The sequence below is a fragment of the Vanessa tameamea genome, chromosome 2, assembly GCF_037043105.1.
Source record: "Vanessa tameamea isolate UH-Manoa-2023 chromosome 2, ilVanTame1 primary haplotype, whole genome shotgun sequence".
In the NCBI taxonomy this organism is placed as follows: Eukaryota; Metazoa; Arthropoda; class Insecta; order Lepidoptera; family Nymphalidae; genus Vanessa; species Vanessa tameamea.
The window spans coordinates 13832498-13845956 of record NC_087310.1 but is presented as its reverse complement, the minus strand read 5'-3'; the positions used below and the strand labels follow the sequence as shown (position 1 = coordinate 13845956).

General features: G+C 33.6%; 1 protein-coding gene across 1 annotated transcript in view; it reads left to right on the top strand.

Moving 5' to 3' along the window:
* LOC113394087 (uncharacterized protein) overlaps positions 1–13459 on the top strand; it is a 183072-nt gene that overhangs the window by 160792 nt on the left and 8821 nt on the right. Inside the window, exons 5-9 of the mRNA XM_026631286.2 lie at positions 5824–5967; positions 7792–7992; positions 8418–8596; positions 10477–10691; positions 13061–13199. Of these exons, the coding sequence (XP_026487071.2) occupies positions 5824–5967; positions 7792–7992; positions 8418–8596; positions 10477–10691; positions 13061–13199 (878 nt within the window). The remainder of the gene's footprint in view (positions 1–5823; positions 5968–7791; positions 7993–8417; positions 8597–10476; positions 10692–13060; positions 13200–13459) is intronic.

Sequence of the window (13459 nt, the reverse complement as noted above, 5' to 3'; positions counted from 1 at the left end):
CTGTGGCGGCTAACGGAATGTTCTCGAATCGTGGAGATACGACAAATGGTGTTTTTTTAGCAGTTAACACGGAAACTTGCGTCTTTTTGGGGTTGAATTGGACTAGGTTTAGCCGACCCCGATTTAAATAAATGACCATAAATAATTTATTAGTGTGTTTCAGGGGATTGTGGTTAGCATTACGAACCACTTAGTCACTCATAACATTTCTAGTAAAGACTACCTATAATAATATAGTTGTTGTTTTGACCTATTTCGACTCAAGCGAGTCTAGTATCGCTAAGTATGTGAGCAAGCAAAATAACCTATATTCCTTCACTCTTATAATGAAGTGCAACGGTAAATCTGACTTGACCGGAAAGAGTTCAGGTCAGTTCCAACGGTTTTACACTGTTGATACTACTCAACAGAAAACTGCAATAACATTGGCCCAATCCAATTTTTAAACATGGGACTGAGTATTCGATCTTATAAACTAGTCATTAAACAAACATGTTTATTTTAATTATAAAAGATAAATAACTCAAAAGCTACACTGTAATTGGAGTATCGTTTAGTTTATTTCAAACATTGAGTCACTATGCCCCACAAACAAGGTTGACCTTGAATTTAAAACTTTACCGTGTCAATCGTGTCACCGCTCGCCGGTTCCTAACACCAACCCATCCGAATTTTCGTTGCCCGTAAACGACATTCGTTCACTGCTAACGTTTTAACGATTTCATTATTTACGACATCATTTTTAGCAATCATTCTATTTAAAATATAAAAAACGTTTTAGATAAATGAATGGACAAATGGGCCACCTGATAAATGGTCACCACTGCCCTTAGACATTGGCGCCGTATGAAATTTTAACCATTTCTTAAATAACAAATTCGCCAACAAGCTTGGAAACTGAGATGTAACATCTCTTGTGCCTGTAGTTACATTGGCTAAGTCATCCTTTAAACCGAAGTACGATAAGTATGTATTGCTGCGTAGCGGTTGAATATATTATGATGAAAAGGTGATAACCAGACAAAAATTAAATTAAATCTTACAAATCTCGTAGTTAATAATATTGAGTCTATCGCGATCCAACTAATGAATGGGATTTTATTATACTCGATGGATTAAATCATAACATATGTAGGATGATCTTTTGTTAAAAGATACGGCTATAATTTAGTGAAAATATTTGCCAAGCTCGTGCCACGACCTAATGATTTCATATATTGCCAGGAATATGCATTTATATAAAATGAATCATATATATCATTTTATTTTCTTAAAAAGGAAAGGTTGCTTTCGTTGTGCAAAGAGTATTAACCCGATTTTCATAAATTTTATTTCTTCAACATGGGCTATGGGAAATTATTAATTTGTACTTAACTTTAAATACATTATGTTAACATAGACGAAGGGATAAATCAAAGGTAACTGCGATTGTATAACAGATTCTCAAAAATTATATAAAAAAATATATATTAATAAATATTTGTAGAAATTATAAATCTTACTAATATTATAGTTTCGAAAGTTTGGATGGATGAGTGTTTGTTACTCATTCACGCCAGATAGGCCGAACGATTTGATGATATTTGACACATAGATTACCTTCTACAAGGCACGAAAAACCTAGTGTAGGTATGCATAAAATCCCAACAGAATATTCAATATTAAATATATTATAAATTCTGATGTTATAAATTGTTGAATAACTTATTCAATCTTGGGTAGATAAGTACAGTAACCATTTTATTTTAGATTCATTTCAATTAATTGTCACATTATATTTTTTCTTATCATTTAAACGTCTATTTACCAATTTTGGCCAGTCATTTTTGAGGTCGTATATTGGAAAAAGCTCCTAAGAACAAAAGTCGTGTATGTAGTCTACTAAGATACTAAACTAACTATATTCAGAGAATTCTAAATAGAAGTAAGCTAAATAACTTTTCGATCCGATAGGGTTTCGACTGCGACATAGTTTAAGCTGGAATGATTCACTAATTCCATTCGGCCCAATGAGATCTTCATATAGATTTTCGGTGTCAAAGCACGGTCAGTTGAGGTTTGACCCGATGAAGCGTAGATCACTATAGTACCTTAGAATAAGGCCAGTAGAAATGAAAGTGACATATCGAATTTAAAGTTACCGAAATTTAAGTCTGGCAAATGTGCCACACTTTACACTTTTATAAAGAACTATGCCTGTGATAGTTCGAACAAATAAATTTCAGGCAATGTAATTCATGTATTTAATTTTTGTTTATCTTGTTTCGTTTGATATAGGTTGCTCGATTTGTATGAACCAGGTGCTTTACGTGCTCTCTAAGGCACGAAAATATAAACACTGAAAAATTTAAAAACAATTTCGTGCTGAAAATTTCACGACAGAAAATCCGAATAATTTTTAAGACTTCCGAGGATACAGCCGGCTAGCTAATCGTCCAACGACATTCTTCGTTTTAATTATTTATTTATGTGTATTATTTAATACATAATATATAGCCAAAGCAACTTCGTTCCAATCAGGTATTCCGTAAACCTCGTGGTTTTTATATTAATTCCGACCTGTCACTTCTAAAGTTCAGCCTGTTCAGAGTATAAAATGCAGTAACATTATTCACCCGTATTACGAATCGACTCAAACGGTTCGATGAACTTTAAATCCGCCATTATTTTATACGATCAGCCCCCAATTCCATGAATTAGACATGGAAACACGGGTTTGGACTAAGATTAATTAGCAAACGAGATGGACCTTCGTTGTGATATAATTTTATTTGTATGATGGAGTTGGGCAGACGTTCATATGGACTGATGGTAAGTGGTCACCACGTCCGGAAACATTAACCGTTCCTTACGTCAAGTTTTCTTCATCGCCAATTAATATATTAATTATTTTAAACACAAATCAAGCAAATGAAAATTCAATAATGGTTCTCTTTATCTAAACTCGTTGAGATTAAAGTTTTGTAACCACAAAGTCATCTCAGCTTTTCAATACTATAGTAATTCGACTCTTAAGTTTTTCTCATCACATATTTCTCATCTCGTCGTACAGTGGTCACTACGATGAGAAAATCATTTCGTTTAAATTATATTTATGAGTAAAATCGATCATCTAAAATGTCACACTTTACTAGTGGTGAAAGTATGTGTATACTCTTGGTCGATTCAATTAACTCACCAGATTTTCACTGTCAAGATACAGTCTATGGTAAGGTCAAACTCGAGGGACACGAGAAGTTTAATTTAATAGTTGGATGCACACAGACTCCTACAAGCAGACCGCCTACCATCAGATAGTGCAATATATAATAATTTTAAAATCATTTTTATTTCGGTAACTCAACAGTAGTTAAAAATGCTTCAAATAAAAAAAAATACTATGTTAAATATATATAAAATTTTAGACGCTGATTTTATAAACTAAAGTAATTAATTTCCTAATAAAACCAAGAACCATCTGCAAGTGACGTTCGTTCTGAATAATTTAAATAAATTTAACATTAATAAGTTTTGTTGATTAACAAATACTTTATCAGTAATTTCCATTAAATAACTTTAATTTACAAGAAGTATTTTCACATAGTGTTGATGGTAATTCGTAGTTATTAAATGAGTTTGTTCCTAGCTTTATGATATATTAAAATTGTTTCTTTGAGATCTAGTTACAAAGCCATCTTTGAGCTCATCATCAATATAGAAAGAACCGCATCAGCGCGTCTGACCGGTCGTCGTACCCTCTACATACGTATATGTATTTTACTTCCTAACAATGCTTCGTATTAATATGCATTCTTATAATTGTGAATCTAATTTTAGATACAATGGAGGTAAAAACAGATTCCTGAATTGATAACGTATTAATAATTCACAAAATGGCTTATGTTTTATACAATACGACTATAAATTTATAACAGAATGGATAAAATTAATGACCAACTAATGGTTGGTAATTACTTTTATCCATTCTGTTTCGGAGTTCGGAGTTTCTGCTCCGTTGCTGATATAATAGAAATAACATTAGGCATTTGTGTCTAACGTCAATGGTTATGTTAAATAAATTGATATTGACTTAACATTCATATTAAGAGCGACTTATTCTTCTTGCAATTTGACCAAAATCATCATTTTGCTATGAATAAACGTCAGAAGAGGCAGTCCATTTAAAAGGTTTGCAAAAAATATACAACAGGAGAGTATTTAGGAAAAAAAAAAATTCTCGCCAATTCTGCTCAACCTTGACATTAACGACCTCATTGTCACACTCAGTGGCACCCGTATCGGTTGTTATATAGATGGAGGGGTGCCAACAATATAAGTTATGCTGATGACATGATGACAATGTCGCCCTTTGTGAGGTATACGCTGAACTTCATGGCCTAAAATATATTGCGAGTAAAAATGAAGTCGTGGTCGCTGAGCCAAAGGTAATGCTTGTATACTCGTGGCCTCGTAACACCCAAGAATTCTCCATGCGCTGCCTTCGGGTGCAATACAACAATGGGGCTGCCGCATTTCTGTAGTGCGTCAGGAATGTTCGCGGAATATCGGGTCGATTGTTTTTATGCCACAATGCGTAGAAGGTGCGCAATTCTAGTGCACAAAGTTAGTGGCAGCACCAACAGTGCGCTTAACATGGTCGCCAGCTGACTTGACTGCTTGTATATCAAGCACTTTTATGCAATCTCTAACGGATTGGTGCAGAGGTGATGGTAATCAGTGTTTTTTTTTTTACTTTTATATATTGTACTAACACTAGGAGAAGAAAATTGTCACAAAAATATGAGAATATCAAAAAATATATGATTTATTATTACATAATCATTGCTCAAATCAAATAGAGTGCGCTTCCCCGCCTTCCAGTTACACACTTCAGTCTGTATTCACGATGTCACTCCCACAGATTGCAAGAAAGCGAGATGAAAATAAAAAAAAGCACTTATAAATAAACGATAAAAAGTAACTAGATACTAGGCGACACTAGGATGTTAAAGATAATAAAATTGGCACTCGATGTAAAAAGCTGAAAAAGATGTAAAAAAATTGTACAATAAAAATGTTTTGGAATCGCGCTTACATTTGGTTTATCCAAATCTATATAGAGTTTCAACTATGAAAATATAATATTGACATATTTGTGACGTTTTGTTTAATTGCAATTCCCACGCGGGAACAACAAACGTTTTTTGGTTTGTGAGTGTACAGTGTTAGAACCATACGTGATTGTTCTGTATTACACCAAAATATGTCACAAAATTTAAGCCTAAACGTTTGGGTGTTACTGATTTATTTTATAATCACACATTTGACCCACACATACTAATTAAGGCTAAAATAAGTTGTTAATTAATCAAATAATATTAAGAAATGCTAGAGAATCTTAAAACGGTTACGTCTATTTAAAGGATGTATGAAATTCTCCACCAAAAAATGTAACACTGCTACATCAATTCATCTGGATTACAAATTTAGCCGAATCCTAAAAGACAAGGAAATACCGGAAAATTAAAAAAGTTTAACCATCTCCATTCATTACAAGATTATTAGATGTCAATCACGTTATATGAGTTTTGTGAAACTTTTAACCCCAGTCTTCTATAGCTTGCTGTTGATATTATCTGAATAGTAAAAAATTATATAACTTAAATTTGGAAGTATTAAACCTTTTTGGCACGAAAGTATTTCGTTTCTTTCTTTTTGAACTTTACAATGTGCTCAAAAACAAATCAGGTATTGATAATGAATAAACAAGTAATGTATTAAAAAAATATATAAATTCGGCCATGCATATAATATTTAATTTATTTTAACGACTGTGTCCCACAGTGTGTTCCTGTTCCTGGATTGGGGTTCAGAAGAGGGTCATATCGATGCGTTTGTCGCCGTGGATTTTATTTTCCAAACACGACCGCTGAAAATAGATTTTATAATGGAAGTGACATCGAAGAAGAATATGAGAAGAATCTATCGGTAAGCCAAATATTATATTATATTCATTGTCATTTAGGTCACTTCTAGTGTGAGAAATATAAGTATTTTTGAAAAAATAATTCTAAATTTGTCAAGAAGAGAATATTCATTAATTGGAATCATATATTATATAACTTAAACGACAATCACGATCGTTTCAAGAGCACGACTTGCATAAAAAGATGAAAGATCAATTATGTTTTGCTGACGGTAGTAGTTGAGCCTAATTGGCTAAGAAACACGGGTATGTGTTACTTTCATACATTCATCCTACTAAGCCATCAGATACGTAAATAGTAATGGTAGCTTCAGAGCTATGTACGTCGACAATTTAATTACCAGAAAGCAAATCGTTTCTCGAATAAAATCAAAGCAAATACCGAGTAATTTCATATTAATTACGACGTAAAGTATTTATATGTAAAGTATTTATATAAGTTTTCGTTTCATTCCAAAAGCTTACTTTAAAGCTTTTTTAATTCATATGTTTTAAAAAGTAAGTCACAATTTTACACACCCATTAAATACTCGTTACTACTCGTAATTCTTTACTTTATTTACACGACACTAAAAGCTTTTGCGCAACTTCAACTAATTGACGCTATAAATACTTATATTAAGGCAATTAACAACGGAAAAGACAATTACGAAGTTAAAAAATCTAAAACACTTCTTTATTTGTTTTGTGAGTATCATGTTGGCTCATATTGTTTCTACTATAAAATAACTTAGAAATAGGGTTATAGCTTATTCCACTACGATGGACATTTTTTTTATCTTACTGGAAAATCGCCCATTTACGCATTTTACTCACGTGAAGTATGGGGGGTATGTCGGATTAGCCGCTAAAAGACCAATTGTATCTACTCGGTCTCTTTGGTGGATATCACGGAATCACTTGAGTATGCTACTATGATGCCAAAACGGCTAGAAGGGTTCCAAAGTTACGAGAACCCCCTTATTTGCAATGACGATTCCGGTGGAGTAAAGATGCGCCGACGCCATCTCCCCGTTTTTCTTTGGTGAAGTGGGTCAGTCACTCGCACATTCCCACGCCTTCTGCAGTATAACACTTTCGCAGAAAGAGAGTAACTCCACCTAGCACCTTACTACAATAACCACCAGTTGGATCAGATCGCCTACATTGTCCACATACCTGTTGCTGGGAGGCTCCAAGTCATTCTCCAATCTGCAAATCAGAACTCGTTGGTAGAGGCCTGGACGGCGACGGTCACCCTGGCTTTAATCCGGAACACCTCTGCCTGGATTTCCCAAGGTGGATAGCTCGCGAAAATATTCGATGCCGTCATGACACCGTACAATGACCACGTATTGCCCTCAGCGCAATGACTATTTATGTATGAGAACATTAATCCATATACGTGCACCGTATAGCACCACGATGACCTAGTGTGTATTAACACACACAAGTATTATAGTGTGTATTAACACACACATAAGTATTTCATTAGTTATATTATGTGAGTAGCTCATGATACTTACCTTCTGAAATGAATATTATAAATACCTGATAACTTAGGAATGTTTGTCCGGATATGAATTTGGAATTTTTGGTTATGTTCCATTTATGCAAATTACGATGCCATCGCGTTTAGTTTCTGTCCACTGGGCCTTATCGGCTATTATATTTTTCATTATTGCAGTGTAATGGAATAAGCTCCAAACCTTTTCATTGATAGTGCTTTGCTTCTCCTTGTGACATTTAAAATTGCCGATAGTGCACAGTGTTTTTATGAAGTAAGATATTATCATGTCTTATATCAGGAAGAATAACAGTATTGTTTTTAATTTATTGCTTCGTAGGATCAGTACAGCCTATACTCTATAGGAACAGCATTCGAATGCTTACCCTGTGCCGAAGGTTGTGAAGCGTGTATTGATGGCTCTCCATGCGTGGCTGCCTTGAACTGGGTGGTTAGGACAACCATTTTCGCATTGGCCTGTTTCGTCATCTCCTGTCTACCATTTATCGTGTACTTCACTATCAAATATGGGCATGTTAGGGTAAGTAATTAAACACTTAATACTTAAAGCAACTAGTATTAGGGAATAGATTACGTCTATAGAACTGGTATGGTCAGCTGTGCAGAATCAGTCAAATTTATGCAGAACATCAAGTGCTTATTTAATGCTGCAAAATTTAATTATACGCTTAAATGGCTTCATATACATTGAAAGCTTTACGTTTTTTACTAGGCTCATTCTGCATTATGAGAAATTTATATTATTTAAAAATAAAATAAGAATTAATTATTTGGACAGCACTAAATAAGCACTAAATTATTGATACTTCAATTGGATACCTTACTAACCGATTTGCCTTTTAGGAGGCAGTACACAGCTAGCAAATTCGAATTTAAATAATTGGCAATTCATTCTTTTTTTAATTTTAAATCTAAATTATTTGTGTTTAATGTTCAATGCAACAGGTCGTTCGTGCTGCTAGTCCAGCTCTTCTGAGAGTGATAGTTCTTGGAGCTCTCCTAATTTACTCCACAACCCTGGTCATGTATGGGAGACCAACAGTCTTCACTTGTACTGCGAGAGTTTGGCTTCGGGAGGTGGGATTCTGTTTAACATACGGTGCGCTGATGCTAAAAACTTGGAGGTAATTTAATTACATATATATTTACCCATATATTAGAATCTTGTAATATAGAGTTATTGTATTGTAAGGTTAGTTTGTAAACGCTTTACTTTTCCTTTTCTCAAAACGTAATGGTTTTCACGAGACACAACTTTGTCAAACCAACTGTTACATAATTAAAAAATAATCAACTAGAACATTTAATTTCTTATTAAAGCAAAGAGAATATTATTTTAACAAGATGAATGTGAACTGTTTATTATAATATCGACCCTAAAAGTAGAAAATCATTTACGATTCCATCCCTCTTACAATCGCTGCCAATCGTAATATTCTCTTAATATTGTTTACCTAAGACTGTCAAAATAGCCATCAAATGGTAAGCCTTGTCTGTAATAACACTTTACTTTTATATACGTTTAGAAAATCATCATTATTTTTTCCAATAATATTTGTTAAAAGAAAAACTAAACTAGTCTTAATAAACAAATTATTATTATGACGTATTAAAGTACAGCCATTAAGCTTTACGTAATCAAATTCGATCTTGAACGGCATCCTACCCTTAAAGTTCATTTCAAAACGAAAATACCTGAAGCCTCAACATCTCACACTATCATCTCTTTGTATCAAATCATGCATACTTCATCAGGTTTAACTGAAATGGTTTTATGTCGACCGCAAAGGTCGCAGACGAATTTTCTCAATTAATATTGTATTGTGTCATTAAATGAATAGAGAGTTTAATAACTGAATGTAGAAATAGTTAAAGTTATTATAATATATTCCGATTAATAATTACGATTTAAAGATACAAAGAGCCACTGTAATTATGAATGTTCAATGTAGTTATGAAAATTCTACCGTATGTGTATCCACCAAGCCGAATGGGATCAGCGTGATGGAATCCTACTCTCAAAAGGGAGTTAGCCCAGCAGAAGAGCATTTAGTTGTTTTTTACTTTAAAGGTAATGCCATATCCTAGCACTTTCTGTCATAAATGAAAGAAATATTTTTTACCAACCCTACAAATTATGTTAAATTTAAATCAGACCCAACATTTAATTCTCAATATGTGTCATACACAAGGCAAATTAAACGTCGCCGTTTTGTGAACATTTGCACGAGTCTCGGTGAACCCTTTGATCTCATGAAACAGCTGTGGCTTCGAGATTTATTCCACTTACCTAATAAAACCCTCGATTCTAAAAGGATTCTATCCAATTTCCTCGTGGATCAGATATAACGGTCTTCATAAAGGATTGTATTATGTTGATAGAAAATATTTTATGGTAGTGTTTCAATATTCTAAGAAAAGAAATATAAATTACCAGTCATTCTGTCACCAGTGGAGACAATAAAGCGAAGTGTCATACTTTTAATAAAGGTTTTTGCACTACTTTCCTAAGGTCCAAGTGATTCAACTGTAAATGGGAAAAGATATTCGGAATAAAATAATAAGAATGCGTGTTATGATAAGCTGCCACTTACTGTCTGTTTATTATCTGGTTTTACTATTTTAACGATGCACAATTTTGTTGTTGTTTCATTTAAGAAATAAAATATACAATGTTTTAAAATCGCACGTGTTAACAATTAATTAATGTACCAATAAATATGTCGATTATTTATTTTTGCTATAATTTCGCAAATAACACGAATATAGAATGGAAATCATTTTACTTAGGTTGTGGTAAAAATAAATCTTTAATAAGGATAAAATGTAAGATAGACAGATCAATTTTATATTTTTTAACATCTCATATTATAGCTGCGATATAATTGTTAATACTTCTTACAGCGCCAATGATAGCCAATTTTTTACATCGAATGTGGAACACAGTTCGAAGATAGTAAACAAAATCCGAATTCTTCATTCTAAATCACACGTTTGTCAACAGAATTTCCGTCATCTTTCAAGTTCGTTCTGCCAAAGCAGTCAAAATATCGGATATGTATCTGCTGCGGCGCATCGGGGTGATAGTCGGAGTTGCCTGCGTGTTGCTCTCAATACGGACCCTCGTTGCGCCACCAGCGGTTATAGTTGGAAGGACGAGGGAAGACTTGAAAGCCTACTTGTGCAATACCGACTGGTGGGACCATTCTTTCACAACTTGTAAGTATTAAAATTTTCTTTTTTCAATTTAATAATTTATTTATTATGTAGAAGATGGAAGAGTGGGGAAAACATATACAAAAACCGGCGCCAGCACCCGGCGCGATCTGTTTGCTGTTCGGCTGTTATCGAGTCAACATCTCGGCAACGTCATTCTGTCCGTTGGGTTTTTCGTTAGATTGTTCCGTAATTGTTGTAATAGTTTCAGAGGTCTTACATTTTTAGTTTTTGTTTAATTTAATTTTGATTTGTTAAATTTAATTGTTTTCAAAGTAGATTCGTTTTGTAAATTGTTTTCTTGAGGGTAGTAACAAAATTTGTATTTTAAAAAAAAAAAACTTCTGGTCTTATTTCTAAGATTATAATAATAGCAGAAAAAACATTAGGTGTTGAGTTACAGATGCGAGTAGAAGGCGATACCCTTTTTTTTTTAATTTAAAACAGTCGGACTGGCTGATAGGTAATATGGCAAGCAATTTTTCTGTTTCACTACCAATAAGGGCACTAAGATGTCACATATCTTGTGACTGTAATTACACTGGCAGGACTTACATACACATATAATTGTATTTAACTAACATGACTGTGTTTTTAAACTTTTTAAAAGAGTTACTGAACTGTACTGAGTTTCTTGACCGTTCTTCTCGGTAGCTTCACTTAATATAGTTTGTTAAATGACGATTCAATAGTGCTTGTGTAACTTGCCTACTTGAATAAAGTATATTTTGATTTTGATTTCGACTGGCTCACTCTCAAGTTTGGATACAAGTTGTAAATTCTCATCCACCACGTGGTTTTCCCTCCGATGGTTTGCTTCACCGAGCATGAGATGAATTATAAACACAAACTAAGCACATCAAAATTCAATGGTGCCTGTCTAGATTTGGATTCCGAATCATCGATGGATGTTCACGTCTCCTAACTACTGGCCAATCGCGACTCGTGCTCTATAAAGATCTGTTTTTATTTTAACTTTTTATGACGTAACAATTCAACAATTTCAGAACGCATATATAAACTACTCACTATAAATTTTCATTTCAAGCGTATTAAATATTCAACATAGAAGCCAACGCTTGAATCATGATTTAATCTGACACTGATATAAAACGAATGTTTGCCAACAATACTTTTAAAAATAAAGGAAATATTAAATTTGTATGCGTTATTGCAATTTTATTCGTCAAATCATTTACGAGAAAAATTTATATTCACTATAATTTTTATTAAGTATATTTATAAAATTCTTATAGAAACGACGTTTTATTCGATTTGAAATAAATTAAGTATAATCAGCAGTCTGTGCGAAGTGTCGGTTCAATCGGTTGAGTTGGAACTTGTTTACTCTGTGACCCATGGGTTCTTTTTTTTAAATATTAGGTGAACGCGCAAATATACCACCTGATAGTAAGAGGCCATAACCACTCATAGACATTAGCGCTGTATGAAATATTAACAAATGAATGGTTAACAACGTCAATGCGCCGCAAACCTTGAGAACTAAGATGTAATCTCTTGTGCTAAGTATTGCAGTTTGACGGTTGGCTGATAACTGAATGGTAACCAGACGATCTTGCACAAAGAAAAATCATCAAGTAACATAAAATCAGGCACACCGATGTTTGAATTTAGTTTAATGAAATAATAAACAAGAAGATTAATTATAAGATCCGTCTGGAAGGGTTTCACCGAGCTTCGAGCGCGGCATCCTATCAGCTCGTCTTCGAATACCTAGTCTTCTATTTTAATAGCTCGGCTATATTATACACTGCTAAAATTCCTAGATAAATATTAACATATTTTTATTTATAATACAAAACTATGCACTCGGCTACTTATATACACTTAAATTTTACTATCAAAGTTCCGATAACAGCTTCGTCGACATTTAAAACGCATTTTTTCGCAAAACAACAATGCATCTAAATATATTATTCAAGCTCACGACCAATGATATGGTTTCAATTCGATATCAAATGTTATTTAGTTGCGTTTTGTCCTCTTGTGGTTGGAATAAGCTACATATGTTAAAACGATAAATTATTGAGCATGCATATCATACATGACTAATCGAGATATTCCAGTGGTTATAGCACGTGAATATTAACAAATGATTGCATGCTTTAGTACTCGTAGGCAGAATATATTAAATAAACTTAATTGTCTTTCTAATGTTGGAATACAGTAACTGAAAGAGCTCTCAGTCTCTTGCCAGTGTTTATTGTTGGCTTAACATTAAATTTTCTTACTGTAACATCACTATTCAAAAGTATTTTAATAAGCCTCCTTGAATAACGGATAACTTGTATTTTTTTTTTTTAAAGTATTTGGTGCTAGATTATGTTGGCTAAAGTGATATTTTCTTTCAGTGGAAGTAATATTCCTGATGTGGGGTATTCGTCTGTGCATCATGGTACGGAAGGCGCCGTCCGAGTTCAACGAGAGTCGGTTCATCTCTATGGCTATATATAACGAGTTTCTGCTATCCGTCTTCCTTAATATATCCATGTGAGTAAAATACCTTTAAGAGTTGACACGCGTCCCTAAATCGCGACACGTAGCAACGCAATTATTGGTACACGATGACGTTATAAATCCAGAGAACCAATCAATATGTATACGATGTAGGTATCTTTATGTCACGTCATGTAGCTTCATTGTTATTGGTTCCTCATAAAATATTAATTTTAGGGCCACCAATCAAATAACCCAAACACAAAAATAAGGATATTTGTGAGAAAGGTCCAAAGAGCATCTCTCGACTATTA